Below are 22,587 nucleotides of genomic sequence, written 5' to 3' on the forward strand. Positions count from 1 at the left end.
CAGTTTGGGAGGTGCTAATTCCCATCCCTGCCGCTTCACACTCGGCTGCAAAACCCTCCATCTGCAAAGAGCAGAGATGAGATTCTGCGGCCACCAAAACAGACACCCTCCGTTACCTGGCTGCGCCTAGAAATTCTGTCCATAAAAATAATGAACAGAATCGGTGACAAAGGGCAGCCTTGGTGTAGTCCAACATACACTCGAAACAGGTCTGACTTACTGCCGGCAATGCGAACCAAGCTCCTACTCTGGTCATAAAGGGAACGAACAGCCTGTAACAATGACCCCACACCCCGTAATCCTGAAGTACCTCCCACAGGATGCCATGAGGGACACAGTCAAGTGCCTTTTCCAGATCCACAAAACACATGTAGACTGGTTGGGCAAACTCCCAGGAACCCTCCAACACCCTAGTGAGGGTATAGAGCTGGTCCAGTGTTCCACGGCTGGGGCAAAAACCACACTGTTCCTCCTGAATCTGAGGTTCGACTATCATAGCTGTATCACTGATATTTAATTAATATGGTTCAGTATAATATGCCAAAAATGCTGTGAAGAGAAGAGCCATCTGTGCTCTTATAGGGCAGTGCTGGCTCAACATGTCATAGACAATAAAAACAACTGACATGCTAGACTCTGTGTCATTTACTATGATGCACTACACAAGATAAAACAATTTATTGTTGTGTCTGACATCATTTGTTGCTTCTGATGCCCGTCGTGTCAGGCTGTTATCGGGCGTAAATCGTGTATTCCTGGGGATTAGCCACCGTCTTTTTAAGACACGTAAAAGCATTAAAAGTCATGAGTGGGGTATTTACTGATGTACTTCATAGAACCAAATGTGAACATGTATAGGCCTTGTAACCACAGACCTTACTTCAGACATCTAACCAAAAACCCATTCAAAAGATCCATTAACTTCAGGGCAAGGGAATTGGAAGCACAGAAATGCTAACTCAGTTCTGGGTTTTAGGACTCACTACTACAGTACTCTATAATACCTAAACATTTTAACTTACTTAAGGCTCGACCATGATCAAGACAGTGAAGAAAATAAAGATGTATGCGTGCTTGACTTACTCGGAGGTAGTTAAGGGTGGAGTTCGACAGGCCACATCTTGTTATGTTTTTAGACAGCTGGTCCAGCATCTGTGGGTCCTGGGCCTGGGACATCAATAGAAGACAGATTTAAAGAAAATTTGCACACACACACGCACATGTGCACACACCATGCATCATGCGTGTCCACGTGGATTCACTCACATGCATGGCCAGTATGCTGCGGGGGATGAGTTCACGATGTTGCCTGATGCTGAAGTGCCACGTCTTTATCCTCATCATGTCATCAAACATGAACTCCAGGTACAAGCGCCCCTCTACACACACCTGCAGAGGTTCAGATGACTGAGGTCAGCATACAGCAGGTGAGCACTGAAAGCTATGCAGAGAACAGGACAAGCTGCAGCTCTGCACACATTAAGGGCAAATGTTGGAACTCACTTGTGATTATCGTACTGGGATACAACAACAGTAGAGGTTTTTCATGTTAGGGGAAAAAAAAGAATCATTTAAATTAAACTTTGACTTTATGATCTCTTTTGCACTCATTTTATTTCAAACTAAAGACTGAGAAAAATGGAGAATATTAACATTGTTTTAAATAAAATTAGACCTTTTTCTACCTTTTCAGTTAGCTAATAGTGAATCTGAATACATTTTCAAAAATGTGTAAAGATTTTAGTGTTATAAAGTTGGTTATGTTTTCAAATCAAAATCTAAAAAGGTAGGGATGAAATTTTACAGCAAATTATATGGTTTAATTCCAATGATGAAATCAATTGGAAATTTCATTTTGAGAAAATGTGTGTAGTTTTGTTTGTAAACAATACTGTAAATAATAATGGACAACATACAAGATATGTCGAAACATATAGTGTTATCCTCTCTCCTCATTTATATAATCTACTGATCCCTGCTTTGAAGACAGAAAGGAAAACAAAAATTAAGTGGTTTGATGAAGTTGCTAGTGTGTCAACCTGATACCGAAAAGGTAAAATAGTTGAAAGGACAAAAGCTAAAGACATTTATGATCTCTATTTATCCTTTAAAGCCCTGTAAGAGATTTTTTCTCAATCATATTGGGTGATATTACTGAGAAATGCTGTTTTATTACTAAAATTAATATATTGTTGGTGAAATTGTATATTTTAAGGCAGAAGAGGTGGAATCTTTAAATACTAATCTGTTTAGTTCCTGGCTTAAATGGTATTTCACTTTGGAAGGGGTTATTGTAAAGAAAATGACACTAAAAGTTAATATAAGAGGTAGGAAAAATTTACTGTAGTTGGAAGTTGGTAGATGGTGCACTTTTGTTATAGATGGGGAAAAAAGTTTTTTCCAGTTTAATACTCTGGGATGTTATTACAATGGGAACAAGAAGATAAATTAGTGGCATGCTTTTTTGTCTGTTTTTGTTTGGGAGATGTGTTTATATGGATGTAATGCTGTTTTTTCTTTTGTCTAAATAAATTTAGATTAAAGATTTTGTTTTGCTGCTTTGTTCTTGTGAGAATATGAATACTGTATGTCCCAGGGCTAAAACCTCTAACAGAAAAACAAACCATGTTGCAGCCTCTAAATGTCTGAGAACCCGCTGTACATTTCTTCACTATAGACTGCGTTCTATCCATCTGCAGTTTGCAATGGATGTTTATTTGATGCCATCCGAGTAATACAGGGAGGTTTTATAGTCCATATTATTACATCAGTAATGCATATTGCATTCTACTGTGTCAAGAAAGGCTGTAATTTGTAGCGTTGTCATATTAGAATGCATTATCCTGTAAAGTGGGCCTGTTACATAGTCACTCCCTGTGCATACACAAACACAGACCTGTGTGAACATGGGCTTTCCATTTTGGGTGACCATGGTGCACTGATCACAGTCGAGGGAGACAAAGTTATTGTGAAAGGACTCCTTGGGATGTTTCAGCACATAGTAGAGTTCAGTGGCACCGCCCTCAAATATACTCCGGAAGTACCGTGGAATCAACGTCCGGCCAATCGCTGGTGAGGAGGGAGAAAAACGACGAGTGTGAGAACAGTAAGGTACAGTGTTGGCTGTAGGGCAGTACAATATATCCCTGGGGGGTATTGCACAAAACCAAGATAAGGGATTAAGCTGGGATTTTCCAGAGACAACATGTGACTTTGTTTCTTACTGTAACGTTTGGGCCCATCCTCCAGACAGAAAGTAATGGTCAACATGGCATCATCTTCAAAGAACTCTGTAGTAAATGCATCCCACCATAGGTTATCACACTCCTACAGTAGAAAAGGAGAGGAGAGGAGGAGAAGTGCATACAGTATGACCTGTGTGTGTTTATGAACCTCTGTCCAGTTCTGTAGCCGTTTGTTGAGTTCAAATATTCTGTAGTCTGTCTGGTTGCCATAAGGTGTGTGTCTCCTGGACGACCACAGAAAGACAAGAGGAGAAGAAAACCCAGGCAGCACATTTAGCAAGTGGTAATATTAGGGCTGGGTGACAGAAAACATTTCCCCCCCATATTGATCAATAGATAATTATCAATATATAAATAATTATCAGCACATTCAACATGTTAATTAGACCTCAAGGATTTCACATTGTACTACAGTGTGTACAATTTAATTTAATATTAAAAAAGAGAAGGAAACTTGAACTGCAACGAGTTTAATCATTTTAGGATTGGATTCTACATAAAACACAAGGTTTGTTATAGTTCAAACAACATTTACTTTAGAATCAATAATTTGATACTCTGCACAACCAACATGGTATCAGATTTATGCTTGTTAGGCTGATGAAAGGCTCTGCTGTGGGACTACACTGCATGTCAGTAGAGATGAAAGTACGTAAAGCTGCTCTTGCACTTCTCCCCTGCACTCTCTATTAAGCTGAGCCAGTAATCTCACCGGTGTCATGTCCTTCACCATAAAATATGAGACCACGGTCACCATGTCTCTGCTTCTTTTTGAGCACTCATCATACTGGTTAATGACTGAAAAGGTCAACAAGAGCAACTGCTGCTGGAGTCACCGCACAAGGCCTTTTTTGGCTTATAGTGCTGCAGATTGGGAGCACAGACTCTGGGGCTACCTGGATGGTAACATTACCTTTTCACATGGTGGGAAAGGTTTCTTCTGTTTTCTGTCTTTCATCCGCACAGCTGACCTGCAGATTTTACAATGGATATTGCTATTCTCCTTGTCCAGCTTTACAAGTCTGAACTATTTCTAAATTACAGAAGTTGAGTTGCCTACATATATAGATCTTTTTGCAGTGTTTGGATGGCTCTTGGCTCTCATTTCAGTACTTTTTTGTTTTGTACTCTATAATGCCTTTATCTATATTGTGTGAATGTCTTTATACTTCTGTCTCTGTCTCATTTGTATATACTGCTAATTTGCTCCTTGGCATTATTAGCTCTCATTGCCATAATTCTGTCATTGCATGCAGCTACCTCTCTCTCCTTGAAGTTGCTCAATTGTTTTCCTTGTTAAAATCTTTTTTTTTTTAAGATTGTGCACATCTTTTGTCCGTTTTTTACCATCAGCTGCTGTTGGTGCAGCACCTGCAAAAGATTTTTGGATGTGCGTGGACTGTTTTGTTTCCCTGTTTTGGCCCTACACGTCAGATATGTAATCCAACAGCTGTAGCCGAACACGTTGATTGTGTAGAGGATTGACCCAAATGCAGAACAGACACATTTATTGAAAATTATTCACCAGTTTCTCAACATTAGCAAATTATTTTTGCCACCTAACCCAAAGTAATGACAGCAAGTAAAAAAAAACAAAACATCTTGATAACAGAAATGTTCACAACACAACTTCCCATGCCCTTATCTATACTTGTGTGATTAGTTCCATTTACATAACAGCTGGTGATAATGGAAAATAAAGCAGTCTTACCCTATTCCTGGCTCCAGGTATGTGGGAGGATACATTGGGGTGGGACTGGAGAAACAAGAGACAGAGAGGTTATTACATTCAGCTGCAGTGCTAATATGCCCTCATCCAGTAGCTAGTCTGTCTTAACAACCTGGGACAAGAGCCAAGCATGGCACAAATTGGATGATACAAGGACACAGTAAATAACAGCACTTCTCAAATGCACATACACAAACTGTAGCCGACTCATTCAGTGCAAAAAGATTAGCTGTGAAATACGGCGCACAATTCTATGCTGGTACAACCTCTAACCTCAGCAAGACACACAACTGAAATCGATTCAGAGTTAGCATTAAACATTAGCCTCACACAGCCAGGCAACAATTATCATTTCAGTCATTGTAATTCAACAGGTGTTTGCCTGAGTAACAGGCTGTGTTGATGTTAGCAGACCAACATTACACTAATCTACACAGACAATGGGACCAGCCTTTCAACAGGTGTCAGAAGACTGACAGGTGACCGTACTACACTCAAAATGACTGTGCTGTTCTAAACAAGTATTGTTCCAGCATGTGTTGCATAGTTTATGCTATAGCTTCCTAGAATGTTTTATGTTTACCAGCGATTCTGTGAAGTGACATTTTATCATTGCAGTGGGGCATGATAACTAAACCAGTACTACCTTGGATGTACCTGGATTTTACCTCAGGTTTCTAACTGGTATAATATTTTGCGTTTCTAGAAAAAAAAAAATCTAATTTTATTCAAACTATCCACTGAAACCAATTTCTTGGTAAACCTGATATGAGAAACAGGCTATGTGGCATCAGAAAAATAAGGCACATCTAAACATTTTAAGTATTTACTCAGGGCGCTGTGGACCTCCTGAGCAAATACAACCAGGCAGGCTGTGTGAAATTCAAATCCAAAATACATAGCTGCTCAATGACTCTCTCCCCCAAACCACTTCCTTTTTGATTGGTCAGCCTATCAGCTGCCAAGCTGAGTCGAACATCAGTGGGCGTTTTCCAGTTGAAAATCTTGTTTCGGAAAAACAAGTCATGATATTCAAGCTGTCCTTTCCAAGCTATAGAATGTGTATTCAATAATACAAGCACATGTAGAGAATGTTTAAAGACTGCATTCTGAGCAGACTCCAAAATACATAGAAGACTTGGACATAAAACATACCCCACATCTCTGTCCAGCATGGTGCCAGGGTGGAAAGGGGGGAAAGTGCTACCGTTGGGGGGCTCCTTTGGGGAGTACAGCTTGAATGACTTTGAGGAACAGCCTGGTAAAGAAGAAGAAAATATTAGGACATAAATGTAAGCTTTTGGTCCTTGATTCAGAGGTTACTTAAAAGGGGTTTTATTAAGTCTTTCAGACAACAGCCGACAAAACGATTCTTGACTGAGGTTACAGTCCAACTTGCATTAGTGTTGCATCAATCCACAAATGTTATAATGTAATGTTAGCCCAACAGTAGATAAATACCTAAACTATGAGACAAAAACACACCAATCTTGTTGCATGAACACACAACACAAGGAGGGAGTCACAGGTAAACAATGCACTACTGCTACACTCTTACAGAAACCACTGCCCTCTATAACTATCAAATACCAACAGATACTAAATACTGACTCCACTCACACACACAGAAAAGACAAAAAAAACTGATAAATCTCTCTCTCTCACCCACCCACCCACACACACACACCCCCCCAGCCCCCACTCCACTTTAATTGCCCAGCCCTCCTATAAAGGGCATTGAGGCGGGGCAGCCTCGAGGTCACAACCCCTGTCGTCACCATGGTGAAGCCCCGCCTCACTAGTATTGCTGTTTCTTATCCCTGCATATTAAACATATCTCTGCCAATGTCTGTTTGTGTGAAAGATAAATGTACATCTAGACAAACAGAAGAAACAAAACCTTAAACTATATACTTTTAACATGGCAAAATTGTCACTTGAGATCATTGTTGTGGTGTGAAATTTAAGGTACACATCTAAACAATTACACTTTGCTGATATCTGCATGTTTGTGTTGTTGCAGACACAATGACTGACCATTTAGGGTGCAACCATACATAAAGTTGATGTTCCCAAGTCACCCATCTATGTTGGTATCCATTTAAAGCTAATCTCCTCTTCAGTAACAGCTGTTACATCCCTACTGGTTTCTACTGCATGTATAACAGTGGCCGGATAACATACCGTTGCTCTTAAGGGACCAGAGGTAAATAAATAAACAAGAAGAGACTTCCATGTAGAGGAGCATAGATCTTAAAAACAAGATTTACATCTTTTAAATAAAAAAAAAAAAGCCATAAAACCTCTATCCGCTTGAAACCCCCATGTTCATCCATCTGCTTATCCCGAAGAGGTTCACGGGGGGGTACACCCTGGACAGGTTGTCAGTCTATCACAAGGCTGACACTAAGAGACAACACACACCCACACTCACTCCTACAGGCAATTTAGAGTCACCAGTCAACCTAAGCTGCATGTCTGAGGGAGGAAACTGGAGCACCCTGAGAGAACCCATGCACGCATGGGGAAAACATGCAAACTCTGTACAGAAAGGCACCGGGTCAGCCAGGACTCAAACCCAGACCCTCACCAGCTGAGGTAACAATACTAACTACTGCCCCACCATGTCACCCCCCCTGTGTTCACTTTGTGTAAAAACAAGTTGTTTACTATGTGAGCCAGCAGCAACACTGGATGCACCACCAGAGGAAAACAAATGGGGTTGATAAATGAATAAATAATCAATGCTTATGTGTCCATTAGTTGTTGAGAGCTCCTCCATTAGCTCCTCTCCTCTTCTGTTAGCGGTTAATGACAGGCAGTCACAATCACATCAGCTGGACTCCACTTCCTCTACTGGGAATCATATCATGATCCTCTCTCTTCCAGACAAACACAGTACACTATATATAAAGAGCTTATGGACACACTCATTATACATGTCCATATCCTCTTGGCTTGAAAGAATGCTAGCCAATCCTCACGAGGAAGTGCTATTTCAAATGTCGAATGACAGGGATGCAGAAAAACACAGGATTTAACAGGAACTCCCGACACGAAAATCCATTCAGCAGTACCAGGTCTTGTCAAACAATAACCTGTCGTGGTTTTGGACTCCTGCTACTCCAGACTGCGACCATACAAGTGTCCATACGGAATATAGCCATTAACCCGCTTTAGCAAAGTTTAGACAAAACAAACATGGACCTGACGTTTTGTTTAACTCGGCCGAACTCAAAATTTATTTTGTCAACATCTGCGTAGGTCATAACTTTAACAGTCAATGCACATTTGGCGTGGAGTTGTCTGCTTTCAAAGACAACTAGAAAGGCTGCCAGCGCATAATGCTAACACTAGCCTTGAGCTAGCTTAGGCTAAAACACAGTTTCGGGATGCGAGTGAAATTAGCCAACCTACATAATACCAACCACAACTAATTTTAACAAGCAAAACAGTCACCCAAACAAAACTAAACACAGTCAATAACCTCACCATCTTCAACCACTAAATCGCTGAATGTACATAACGGTGCCTTGTCGGCCTACAGGGCAAGCCAGAAAACAGTAGGTAATCGGTTAGCTAGCTGCTGTTAGCCGTCTTGCTAACGCCTTAGCGTTAAATCCCTTTTTAAACGAGAAAGCACCGGAATAAGACGGAAAATCACACCCACGGCAGCTCGTAAACCAATTTAATCGCTACATCATCTAGGAATTACGGTAAAAGTGACAGTTTGGGAAAAGCCACCCTTTACCTGCACAGAAGTCCAATCAGAAAATTGCTGTTTACAGATCCGTGATGATAGACCGTGTGTACGCTCCGTGCGTAAAAACGGATAGGCCCTCTAGACGGCGGTTGGCTGGACGCAACGTAACAATACAATACGTCCCTCTGAACAGGATCAATAAAAATCTCCTAAAACCGCGAGAATGAAACAGAATAAGGCCTAAATTGCGGGATTCGTTCGGTTATGTTTTGTCCCGCATGAGGCCTTGTCAGTGGGCTGAAGCCTGCTGTGGGTTTACATACGGACCCCGATGAGCCCTTTGTTCACAGGAGGACATGAACAATAGCTGTAGGCCCTCCTCCTCCTGCTCTCCCTCTGCAACACATTTGCTCCTCTGCCCAGCACCGCCAGCCGCTCTCTCCCCTTCTTCTTCTCCTCCTCCTCCCCCCACTAATGCACAACTGCACATAAAGGTCGTCTGGTAAGCATTTTTTTTTCTTCCTTCCTCCTCCCTGCATCCCATCCCTACCTTGTAACTGACACAGATGAGAATTGGTCTAATGCAGCCGAGTGAAAGTGTGTGGAAGCAAAGATCATGCTGACTGCAAAGTGGTTTTCATGTCTGCCTAATGAGTGCACATCAGCTTGCTGCAAACAACTGAACTGTGGCAGTCAAAGCCAAGATCCTGGTGTGGTCCCTGCAGTGTGTTGGATGCAAAGCTGATATGCAGCAGCCTGATCAGTCAAAAGTGGATTAAGATCCCATAAATGAATGTGCATGTAAAGACTGGGATTGTTTACAAGTAATTGTGTCTTTGACTTTGTAAACTGAACTGTCTCCAAAGTAGGCCAGTAAAATCCATTACCACTGGGAGTTTCTCTCTCTCTCTCTCTAATTTATATATACACACAGGAAGCACTATATTTTGGTGGAAAATACCACAGTCCTCTAAGTCTGCTTAAATCACCTCAAATTATAATCTGATACATCAAGGGCTCACCCAAACAGCCAAAGTTGGAATATAAAAAGGACACATAGATGAGGAGTTTTTCATGTTTGTATGCAAGTGTATGTCAAAATATTGGGTAGTCTCATAAAGAGTATTCACCTTAAAGGGAAAAAATGGCTGTGATTTCTAGTGTTTTAGACAGTTGATCTTATATCAAGGTTGAAACCTTTCCTTTCAAACACTGATTCATACACTGTCAGTGTACACAGAGAGTGAAAATAGTGTTTCATAAATGATTTTACTCATAAATTAAGCTGCTCTTTTGAGCTGCTCTGTGGAAACAGTTAACAGGCTGCTCTACATCGGAACACATTTATTATTAGAAATGTATTCTTAGTTATTATTATGGAGAATCATGACTTGGGACAACTTTTTTAAAGGTATATTATAAATGTGGAGCTGTAAATTCATTCATTTCAAGCATCAGTTCCACAGGGAATTTGGATGTTACAAGCATGATAGATTTTGAAACATATCTTTTTTCAAAATTGCACAAGTAGAATTTAGAATTGCTTACACTGAATCAGTTCAGCAATTTTAAAGAAAAGAAAACATCATATTAAAAAGAAAAACTGCAATATTCACAATTGTAGAAAAAACATACAAAGAAAATAATTAAAATAATAATAATCCCATGTATTAAAGTAAACATTTCAGTTATTTTAAAAGTTAAAACCATCAGTGGAATAATTTATTGTTCTGATTATATTGTGCCTATGTCCACAACATATTCCTCTACACTATTTAACTGTGGGCCTTGTAATCAAACCATTTCATTGTTTAGCTATTTAGACAGTCTGAGACAGTGAAGCCAGGTGTTATGATCATTCACTGTATATTTACTTTCCAGCTATGTCTACTGTACGTTTCTGCTGCTTTATAAGAGAAGATATCTTGTTCTGAATATCTGCACACCTTTTCTTTGAGAATATGCAGTCTTCACACACAAGTTAAAGTTCTCTTACATCTGCAAACGGCTCAATTGCGGACCTCTTTGCATTCTCTGATAGTAACAGTGTGTTGATGTGCAGTCTCACCCAGAACCAGACATGTAGAGAGGATAAGCTGCTCTAAGGCCTGTGTCTCACCCGACCAGCAACAAAGATGCTTGATCTGAGTGTATGTACAATGGTTGGACCATGGTAAGTCTGTGACATGAGCACTTCAGAGCTCACGGGGCTCCTGTCAGTCTTTTGGCAGCATCTTTGCATGTCTAGTACCAGGGGGAGGTGTAGTCAGTAGTAGCTTAGAGTGTCTGTTGAGGGTGACTTATGTGGATTTGCCTATCTTACTCTCGCTGGCCCCTGTAGCCATGGCAACATGAGCAGTCAATGCTGCCACAACCGCAGAGAGACTAAGAATCATCCATAGAAATGGACACACAAGGGTTAATCCTGTGTATGTGTGTGTGTCTCCAAAGCTCACCCATTGAAATGGTACATGGCGGGGTTAATCCTCAGTGCATGTGTGCGTGTATGTGTGTAGCAGGGTGATGAAGAGGAAGTGGGGGTGGGAGGTGTCTCAGGATAAGGCTTGAAGAGCTTACACACACCATCTCTTTCGCTCTCAGGCATAGATTGGGCCTTATCTTCAACCAGCACCCTAACCAGCGACTTTCTCACACACACACATACACAAACACTTGTTTTCATTCCTCATAGGGACTTTACACAGACTTTGGTTATTTCCTGGAGATTTACCCTAACCATAACCGCTACTTGCCTAGCTGTAACCCTTCGCCTAACCTTACAACATGTCATGGTAAAATTCAGTAATTTACACTGTGAGGACCAGCATCTGGTCCCACAAAGAAGGCCAAGTCCTCATAATGTGAATATGTAAACAGGCTTTGGTCCCCACAGTGTGTGTAATACCAGGCACCTCACACACACACACACACACACACACACACACACACACACACACACACACACACACACACACACACACACACACACACACACACACACACACACACACATACACCGTTACCTTCACTTCAGCAGCTTGCCTCATCTCCCCACTCAGTCACACATTCACACCTGAAGCTATAAATCCATGTATATATAATAAGTGATTAAAGCTGGAGTGTGCAGTGGCTGAATAAACTCCCTAAAGTGCACAGTGTGATGTTTTCACTAAGCTTACACTTAAACCTACAAGTGCAACTTGTTAATTCACCTCTGTCAAAGTCAAATAAAATAGAGAAGGGCCGAAGTACAGCATTTCTCTTGAAATCAGCAATTCAAGACACACACACGTACACACACAATACAATCAGACATTTTTCAGCTGTTTTGTTTTGTTAGGCCTTAGGGACTTTGTTGCTGAGTCAGCAAAAAGAGAGAGTAAAAGCAAAAAACGTCAGGACTCTTACCTCCTTCAGTTTCTAGCTGATCTGATGTCGCCATTTTGTCACCTACAAATGCAGTTTCACAGCGAAACACCGATCCAACTCTCAAACTGGCTCTCTGTTTTCACGCCTCTCCTTTTCTCTGATATCTCCCATTTCCAGATTGTCAGGCTCGGGGGCATTGGGGGAGGGGGGGCTATGTCACAGTGTGTGTGCTCTCATGCACATGTGCAAATGTGTGGGGCATGCCACTTCCACCGGCTAGTCAACAGGAAACTGAGTGGCACATACATCTGCCAGAGTTCTGATAACAACCGACCCAGCCGCCCTCCCTGCAACACTGATCTGAAGACAGACCCGTGTTGGTACGAGTGCAGAAAAAGCCCAGACTAAACTGATCCCAGCTCATAAATGAGACCTGACGTCTGATGAGAGTGACATCAGTTGATTTGTTTTTTTTTTCTCCATCTTTCTTCCCAAACAGAAAAACTAAACCACTCCTGTTTTATAGATCGCATTCACTACATTTCCTCCCCCAAGAGAATCCCAGTGCTACTGTTTCATAGCTTTTACCACTTCATAATATAGAAGTCAGACATACTGTAAACACATCAATAGGACAGCTAGGCCCAGTCCTTTATATGGAAGCTACTGTAGCTACATCTCCTGTGGCTCTTTTCAGTGTCACTGTCTGGCAACTCTGATATATTTGGCAGCTAAGTCTTCTTGACTCTGTTATTAGATCTGATGGGCAGACAGAGGTCCAGCTGTCTGATTCAGCTCTGATGAAAGATCCGGAAGATAAGCTGCCACTTTCTGGTGGAATGAGCACTAACAGAGAACTGGCCAGTGTCTGTGAGCCTGAATCACTGACACATAACTGCAGGAGTGCTTTACCTTACTCAAGTATTTTCATTTTTGCCTTGTATTCCACTATATCTGTCTGACAGCTACAGTTACTTCACTGATTCAGAACATATAAAACATATATCGATTTAAATATGACTAAAGTGTAGTGCCGTTACAAAATGACCATTCTAACATTATATAAAGTAATAAAAAATAGAGCTTCCCTAACCACATTTGTTGATGATAGGTTGGGGAAATATTGCAAAGCTGCCCTGCAGAGCCAAGCTGCAGGATCTACATATATATATAATTAGACTAGATCAGATCTGACTTGTTGACATCTGTGTTAAAATAAAACATCTTTGTTTTACTCCACAGAAATATATACTTCAAACCAAACAGTCAGCCCAGGTAAAGCAAACAGATGAGAAAGCCATAGCTAGCGACATTTACTTTAACCTTGGGATGTTTCCTGTATTTGATATATACAGATTTATCCAATATAAATAACAGTGTGGTCAGTCTATTTGTTAGCCCACATGAAAGCAGCTATGAGGTTGTGGATAATAAAAACAGTTAAACTGAATGTTATTATCTCCACAGTCATGCCACGTGTGCAACATTCATCAAGATTTTTAATATCAGACATGAATTTTGCTTGATTTTACAACTGTCATCTGGCGTTTACAGTGCTAACAAGTTAAACACAGTACATGATATCATTACACATTTTCAGTTAACCCAACAGTTAATAATACAGATTTTTATACTTCCATCCAAGTTATATCTCCCAAACCCACCATATACAATGCAATATGCTGTAGTAATGTTTAAGCACAATAAGCTTGTTTTAAAATGTTGTTGTAATGTTGTTATGAAACATTTTGTATTGAGTAAGATAACGGCAAACCAATGCCTGGCTTTTATAATATAGGAGAATCTGTAACTGAATGTCTGCAGGTGACGACAGCCTCTAACTACGGTAACACTTTTGCCTGGTTTGTTTGATTTCATTTAGCATTTCTTATCAAATTGAACGTTAGAATTTAAAGTTGTGCCTAAATACTCATAGATATGGCTGCTTTGGTGCAAGATCTTTTTTTTTTTTATAAGATTTTTGCACTAATGTGATGAAGTACATTGATTTTTCAGGTATGTAATTCTCTGTATTTGTCAAACACATACCTTCCCATGGGGTTATTTTATCCATAAATGTTTTCTCAATTTATTTTCTCAGAAAATGTACTATTACCATACACAATACAATGTCACTATTAAGGTTTTTAAACTATATATGGCTACTGTATATCATAATAAGTTCACATCACCTAATCCTAGTTATAAAAAAACTATTAGTACTTTTATTCTTTTAACTCCATTTGTTTCCTGCCACATGTGAAGACGTTTCATTTGTAATGGAGTATTTCGGCATTGCCATACTGCTCCTTTGACTCCAGGATCTACATATTTCTTCCAACACTACTTAATTGTCAGACAGAAAATTGTTATCGATGCAGCTCCTTTGCAAGAGAAAGTAAAACCACAACTACTTTACATAAAAGAACAATAATCAGAGCTGTTATGTGAGTGTGCATTACAAATGGTACTTTTATTATTCTGCAGAAAGTGTGAGGAGAAGCCATCATTTTCCATTTGATTTACAGTCAAGACATCACCATGCATCATCACAGGTGGGAGGAACGCTGGACCTGAACTAAAGTCAGAGGCTGTCCTGTGATAGCAGCCCCCTCTAGTGGCTGCGCTGAGCCACTGTCTTTGTTTTCATGCTGCCCTACACTATGCTCTCACTCGCTGGGTGAATTCCCTACTCAGGATTTTCTCTGGCAGGCAAACACAGACACACTGCAACAAGGGAACTTCAGCAGCCAGTGCGTCACATGTTATAACAGGCCAATGGGTGAAGGGATTAAATTATAAAAAGGCTCTGCAGTAAGCCAGTCTGTCATTAACATATAGTATGTGTGTGTGTGTGTGTGTGTATTTCATAAAGAGTTTAGCAAAAACATACATGCACATGTTATAGAAACGTAATGATCAGCATCATTAACCATCATCATTAGTTTTTTCTTTTTTCTTTTAATGCTGGCACTTTGCAGGTGGCTTAGCCTTTAAGGATATGTGTGTGTCAGATGAGTGAGTGTGCGCGTGGCAGCGGCTGGTGTCAGCTGACAGCTGTGTGAGGGGAGATGACAGTGCCCTGATGCTGCGTTCTCTGTTCTCTGGGAGCCATTTTGTCTGTCTCTAATCTCAGAGTCAGGTCCCCCCCCCAACCCCCAGCCAATCACGTCACTGCTCAGCCTTGCAGAAAACATAGACACACAGTCTGATCTCTCTCACTCTCTGTCTCACCCTCCCTCCCACTTACAGTGCTCATCTCTTCCTCTGTGTTCTCAGTTCCTCTGTTCTCTGTCTTTTCCCCCTCCGTCACCTCTTGTCTCTCCTGTTTTCTCTTCCTTGTCACCCTCCCTCCTCCTTTTCCTCTCTTAATCCACATCTTTCCTCGGTATCTGCTCACTCCCTCTCGCTTCTCCTCCATCACACCCTCCTCCTCCTCTTCTGTCTCTCTTGTTGTGCAACCGGGTTCCAAACAGCTCAGCCTTTGTGCATTCTTGTTTGTTGCCATTTCAGCCAGGGCTGCAGTCTTTACTCATTTTCCTCCAATCAGGGACACCATGTGACTCTCTGCATGAGATGGTACAGACCCTTCCCCCTTCTCTCCTCCCTCTCTCCTTAACCCCCCCCCAAAAAAAAGCCAGCCAGGCAACATAAGCTAGCAATCAGGGGGAGTCAAAGAGAAAGAAGGGCTGAGGGGAGGGGAAAGGGAAGAGAAGGAAATGTACACACAGTGCAGAGTGATACAATATGCAGGGGGAGATAGGATAGAGGTGAGGGAGCAGGGGGGCGAGATAACACTGGGGGCAGCGGAGGGGGGTGTAATGTGAGGTCTGAGTAGGTCAATGCTGCAATCTGTTTGACCACAAAACACAAACATCTGCTTCAGACAGCATACTGAATAGTAACTTCTTTTAGTGACAGTATCGCATCTTGGAGCACATCCCCACTGTTTATGTCATCCACATGTTGGGGCACATGCTGTGTGTGTGTGTAGGTCCACACACTAGAGTGCAAACCCTGAGCCCACACAAGAAGGGGGAGGATCCTTCTGTGTTGAACACGGCTCTGGAATGTAAACAAGAGAGAACGAGAGAAAGACAAACGAACGACTACAGAAAGACTTAAGTTTCAGATTTTATCTTGTATCATATAGTCTGTTAGAGCAGCATCTCTCAACCCTCTCTGGCTCATTTAAATGTGCAAAGAGGCTGAAAAGTTGGCAGTAAGTGAGCAAATTAACCAGCATCACTGTAAGGTCAGGCTTTGGGGTCATTAGAAGTTGATATGAGTGAATGGAAGTTCTGAGGCAATATGTGATTTTAGTTGCTTCACGTTGTGTGTTTGCATCATACATTGGTTGATGACTCCAAGGTTGCATTAAAAAAAGTCAGTGATTTAATTCCTCATATCCCAGTTAAACTTTGCTTGTGTTGGCTTTTTAAAGGGTTAGGATGTTCACACTAAAGCCAGTGGCTGAATTTTCATGGCACAAAATAAGATGGGAAAGGCAGCTCTATTCTCTCTTTTCTGTAACCTGAAAACAAATGAGGAGAAAATCCATAAAACCGAGAAAGCGAGAGAGAACAATATGAAAGCAGAAGTGGAGTGCACAGGAGTGTGGTCATACGTCTTTTCGGAAATTTCCATGACCACACTGATTAAGTATTCAATCTGACCGCAAGATAGTTAAGGCCCGGTTTTAAACAAATGCTCCCACCTCTGCTGTGCAGGCTTGTTTAACGGCTGAGGTGGCAGCATTCGCTTCCATAGCACAGGGCGCTGCACAGAGATTGAAAACGGACACGCAACTCTTGTGTGCATACAGGCACACTTAACACACCACGTTTCCCTGTGCCATTGTGTGCTCCAGACAAATTGTATGTGTTCACAGAACTATAACACACACACACACGTCAACTGGTGTGTCTAGACATTGTCCTTGCTGATACTGAATCTGTCTGGTTTTATCACAGTGCCGATATAGTTTTCTTTTTTCCCACATTTCCAGATTCTCCTGACTCTCTATCTCTTCATCACTGATTCGTCTGTCTACAAGGTCAAGATAGTCTGATAATTTGCTCCTCCTAAACTTTCCGCCTTTAAAAAAATCTGCCAACTAAAGAGTTTCCAAACCGCAAAACATGGGACCAGTTAGTGTTTCCATCTTTGTAATGAGTAAGGTCGAGACTGGCACCAGGGAAATCTGATCCTGGATGCGTGGTTGGCTAAATTTCTCTGTCCACTTCCTGGCTATTTGAGGGCTGACCACGCTGGCCACTGTGGCCTGGTAGGCAGTAGACAGAAGATGGGGCTATGTCAGGGTGATACAGGACGCTGCTCTTCTGTTGCTGAATATTCTGTGGTTGTAGATTCTGAGCACATCTGTCATGATTGTGAATAGATTTTCAACTATAAGGTTTTAACTCATGTCTTACACATCCTATCCAGAGTGCAACATAAATCGCTGGAAAATCTAATATATTGCCTGAGGCTCAGCAGCGGCGGGTTTATTTCTAGGCCTTTAGTCCTCTTTTTCTTTCCTCTGCTGTCTGATTAAAGTCAGTAAAATGAGAAGAATTATCTGTTATTCTGCTTGCTGCCAGGCACTCAACACTCAAACACAACTGGCTGTGGACTGCGGGGAGTTCCTCAGCTTTCACAGATGGTGAACAAGTCACACACCTCTCAATACGGTAGTCTAATATGTGGGATATTACTCCCTCTGGGTCGCTCTCTATGGATCAGCTCCCAGAAGCTCCACAGCTGTTACTCAACTTTAACCAATTTTATTAAAAATGGTGACAAGCGAAACTCAGACTGTAAAGTTGGTTTGTCATCATGTTGTTGATTTGCTTTCAGGTTTGGATTGAAATGAAACCAGGCTGCCTGTCTGATGCCTCTTCCTCCTCCTAAAAACAGCAACAGGGCTTACAAGGAGAAGTAGCCTAGGCAAGGTCAGTACTGTATATCTCTGCCCTTTTGACTCTCACTGAGCTCCTTCTATGAACTCAAGAGGAAAGTACCTCTGTATGTAAAACTCCATAACAAGCCCATTATAAATCTGTGTCATGCTTAAAGAAGAACAGTGAGATTACATCTTTCTGGGACCCTAACATTCATGTACTACTGATGCAGAATTTTTTCTAAGTAACAAAAACTCCTTTAACACCTAAATAAGACAAATAAATCTGTGTCATCACTGTCACGTTCTTTAGTAATATTCTCCCGTGTGAGCTGTGAAACATCGAACATCCATTAATAACTCCTGTGTGCGAAGAAGTGCAGAATCAATCATTGCAAGCCTTTGATCCGAGCCAATGATCCCTGCCCTTTAAATGTCACACTTTGATCCTTCTTTTTCTTTTCTACTATCTTTGTGGTTTTGAACTGGATTTCCCCTGTGGAGAAGACCTTAAAAGAACTCAACCTGGGCCGCATGTCAGAAACAAGCGGTAGCGGCAGCGGCAGCGGAGCAACGAGAACAATAACAAACTGGAGGAAGATAAGGGACAAGTAACATTAGTGGTGCCATAGCAACAACTTCAAGCCCAGATGTCTGCACCATCACCAAAGATCTTTTTCTTTCCAAACTAAGCAGCAAACAGTAAAAATCCTTTTGTTGTCAGACTGAAGACAGACTACATGTTGATCCATCATTTCTGGTATTTTCTTTGCTCTCAACCATCACAGAGGGTGACCTCCCATGAGCCTTTGCAAACAGAACCAGAGGGCCCCAGGGCACCTCTCTCCTAGTCCCTCTCTCTGCCCCAGTCACACCACAGCAGTAGCAGCACTTACCAACCAAAATATCAAAACAACAACATCTACAGTGACCAGAAAAAGTCAGTGGCTGAAAACAGCAGCAGCAGAGGAGCTGTCGTCAACAGCAACTGTCACCACGGCAGCTACTTACCGGGACACGCGCAGCCGCCCACGGACATCTTCTCACATGTCTGGTGTGACTCCGATCAGAATGACGGTGGTGGTGGCTCTGTTATCCCTGCTCTCGTCCTCTCCTCTCCTCTCTCCTCTTTCTCACCAGTCACTGCTGCCGCCACTGAGGCTGCTCACATGAGCGTCTGTTATCCCCACAGTTCACACACACAAACACCACCAGGGAGCAGAGAGAGAGAGAGAGACTGGGAGATAGAGAGGGAGGGGGTGAGAGAGTGACGATTAGGGAGGAAAATAGAGAGCAAGAGGTTTAAAAAAAGAGCACACACAAAGGATGGGATTCTCTCAGTTGTAGCTGTACACTGTGAATCGCACAGTGTCTATGTATGTGTGAGTGTGTGCATAAGAGTGTGTGTGTTATAGAGTGAGGAGAATTCTGTTCCTGCCTCTGCTCTGCCCTCACCCTCATCAGCCCTGCAAATTACAGCTCAGGTGGGAGGAGAGAGGGAGAAAGAGAGCAAGAGAAAGGGAGGGAAACGGAGACTGAGTGCTCGAGAGGGAGAGATAGCGTGTGTGTGCGTGTGTGTGTACTAGAGTGAGTGAGCAAGGAAGGGAGAGAGAGAGTGGACTGTCAAAGTGACCTGAGAGGCAGATTTGAGGGAATAACAACCATGTGATATGGGTCCTTTTTTCCCCCTTTAAATATGTAGAGGCTGTTTTTCACTGCTGCTGCTACAATGACACACACACTTGCACACACAGAAGTGCACACATGAAGGTTTAAATGATCTCCAGGAAATCTGGCTGTATGTGTGTGTGTGTGTGTGTGTGCTGCAGCCGTGCCAGTGGCTTGTTACCATCCAGCAATGGTCTGCTACATGACAGGGGAGGGCAGGGGGGAGGAAAAAGGAGGAGGAGAGAGGAGGGGGCGACTGACGTGCCGCGTCTCACTCTCCTTCTCTCGCTCATTCACTCTCTTGCTCCGTTAGTCTTTCTGTCTGCAGTAAGTCACACAGTGTTGCTCTCTCACTTCACTCATCTTCCTGTCTACTCGGCCATTTATCTCTCCTGCCTTCCCCCTCCTCTCCCCCTACCCTCCCTTGCTGTCTCTGTCTTTCTTTATTACTCTTTCTTCCATTCTACCTTTCCCTCCCACTGTCTCCATCTCGCTCTGATCTTTCTTCTATCACTATGTCATTTGTCTGTCCCTGAAAGATGCACAAGTTTGCATGTGAGAGAGAGAGAAAGCGAGTTAGACCCAGGTTATATAGAAGAGGACACCTTAAGGTTAAGATGTTCTGTTTGTTTTGTATTTTTCTTATTGCCAACAATTTCCACAAAAACCAATAATGAATTGATCCTGCTAACAAGTATTTTGTGCATCCAGTTGTTTCTCGGACCTGCAGAGCTCTTTTGCTGTTTAAAATGCATCAGTGATCCACACTGTTGCACTGAGTGGCTTCATTACTTTGACCGTGGGCATTGTCATTCACTGTCTTGCTGCCATAAATATTCACTATAGCACCAAATGTCAATTCATCAACAGCTGAAAATAGTCCCCAACAAAGGCACAGTTTACTTCTGTTTGAGGAACATCTGCCAAGTGCCCATGTTTTGGGTAATTTAGAAAAAGAAGCTTTATTTTATTGTCATACGTACAACAAATTTTTGTTTGTAGCTGAGGACCCTGGGCCGCTCCGTGCAGCCATCACGGGCAACTTGGGGGGGTTCAGTGTCTTGCCCAAGGACACTTTGACATGTGGACTGCAGGCACCGAGATTCAAACCTTCAATCTTCCGGCTGGGAGATGACTGCTCTACCCACCGCACTACTGTCGCCCCAGTGGTGATGATCTTTTTAAAAAAATAAAGGATAAATTAGAGACCCATTTCTGAAGTTGGGTGCCACTGGACTTTGGGGCTAAGTACAGCACAAGTTGAAAAGTATTGAGAGACAAAAAGAACAAATTATAAATTTTTGTCTTTTCATGGTATTTGGTGACAATGAGAACAATATAGAATACAGAGTTTTATGCTTTAAACTAGTAGTTTGCCAACCTGTGGCTCAGCACCCCCAGATGGATTTAAAGATAAACCTCAGAAGCCAGATAGCTGAAGGAATAGTTTGCCATTTTTTAGGAATAGCCTGTGATTATTCACTTTCTTTCTGTGAGTCTGATAAGAAAACTGATACTACCATTATGTCTGCATATGAAGCTACCAGAAGCACCCATTTATCTGAGCTCAAGATGCCCTAGGATGTTTTTGAACATGGCCAATAAATGTTGTGGCACTGAGCTATTTATTTTATGCAGATGAAAAACATACAATATATAATTTGCTAATTAGTGAGTTTTAGAGATGCTGGCAGGTGCATTTTGTTACTAGCTGGTTCCCCCGCTAAGTTAAGCTAACCGTCTGCTAGTGCTAGCTTTATCTGTAGCCTACACACATAACTGTTATCAACCTTGTCTTCTAATTCTCAGCAAGAAATTTGTGTATTTCCTACAATGTCAAAGTATTCTGTTACACAACATTAGGTTTAGTTTTCTGATCTTGTGATAGGTTAACCCCTTCAGCTATAAAATATAACAACTTAAACAAGAATGGTCAATCACTCATTTGTTAATGTTTATTTAGAATTGTCATATTTATAATACTTTTTAATAGGACACAAGTCAAGAAAGGGGAACCACAGCTTTAAATAACCATTATAAAGGGTCATGACCTCAGCTGAGCCCAGAGCTTCCACCAAAATATTCACACACTAACACCATAGGAGACTAAATACATATATGTGATAGTATACACATAAGGACCTGCCTGATACAGAAATATATATATGAATATATATAAGCAGCCTGCACCATTTCTGTCAAAAATGTCATTGCAAAGTTTTGTTAAATCAGCTTGTGTCTTTACATGCAAAGAGCAACACAAGTCTGCATAGATCGCCTCCCCCACATATCTCCGCTATCCTTTTTTTAAGACACTTGCTCTTTGTCTCCTTTCCTCTCTTCCTCACCCTCTGTCTCATTAGGCTGTATCTCATTTTGAGGAGGAGAGTGTTAAGCCAATCAGAGATGGGAAGAAAGAGCGGAGGAAGGAGGGTGATGACTAGAGGAGAGAGATGGAGAGGTTGCAGGAGGAAGAGGGCAGAGATGGAGGGAGTGAGAGAGATGAAGAGAGAGACAGAAGGAAAGAGAGGGCGATGGATGGAGGAAGGAAGAGAGGGATAGAGGGAGGGAGAAACGGGGAATAAATAGCTCTGGCGCACTCATCCCCCATTACCCCGGGGAGGGCACTGTCGCCATGGCAATGTGGCAGAAAAAGGACAGCAAAAACATGATGAGCTTCTACACACACACACACATTTTACAAATGAAAACTGTGATTCACACGTATATCTGCCCACACTAACAGTTTCCTAGGGACAGTTTTGACAAGTTCGTACTTTCAAACGATATGTGCACAAAGCACACTGTCTTACACCTTAGCATAATTATTTACATACAAGCACACGCATGCACATTAACAGTTTGCCAGTTAACAGACAATTGAAGCCCACATAACACTGATAAATAGCAGACAAAGGAAGCCATGGAGGGAAGTATAAAAGACAGACAGTACAAAACAAGAAGATGAAGA

The 22,587-nt window shown here is 41.9% G+C and overlaps 1 protein-coding gene and 1 long non-coding RNA gene across 2 annotated transcripts in view; one reads left to right on the forward strand and one right to left on the reverse strand.

Annotated features, from left to right (window-relative positions):
* The window catches only part of ldb1b (LIM-domain binding 1b), a 14,573-nt gene extending 5,443 nt beyond the window's left edge, over nt 1-9,130 (reverse strand). The window contains exons 1-8 of the mRNA XM_020596002.1: nt 9,005-9,130; nt 6,130-6,232; nt 4,957-5,001; nt 3,394-3,469; nt 3,225-3,327; nt 2,897-3,069; nt 1,267-1,389; nt 1,084-1,167 (exon numbers count right to left, since the gene is read on the reverse strand). Of these exons, the coding sequence (XP_020451658.1) occupies nt 1,084-1,167; nt 1,267-1,389; nt 2,897-3,069; nt 3,225-3,327; nt 3,394-3,469; nt 4,957-5,001; nt 6,130-6,232; nt 9,005-9,035 (738 nt within the window). The 5' untranslated portion in view covers nt 9,036-9,130. The remainder of the gene's footprint in view (nt 1-1,083; nt 1,168-1,266; nt 1,390-2,896; nt 3,070-3,224; nt 3,328-3,393; nt 3,470-4,956; nt 5,002-6,129; nt 6,233-9,004) is intronic.
* On the forward strand, nt 9,093-18,931 carry LOC109957826 (uncharacterized). The gene is made up of 3 exons (XR_002274599.1): nt 9,093-9,179; nt 17,906-18,000; nt 18,456-18,931. It is a non-coding gene; the product is annotated as an uncharacterized LOC109957826 (long non-coding RNA).
* Nucleotides 18,932-22,587: the final 3,656 nt, after the last annotated feature.

The sequence above is a fragment of the Monopterus albus genome, unplaced genomic scaffold (genome assembly GCF_001952655.1).
Source record: "Monopterus albus unplaced genomic scaffold, M_albus_1.0 scaffold29.1, whole genome shotgun sequence".
NCBI classification, from domain to species: Eukaryota; Metazoa; Chordata; class Actinopteri; order Synbranchiformes; family Synbranchidae; genus Monopterus; species Monopterus albus.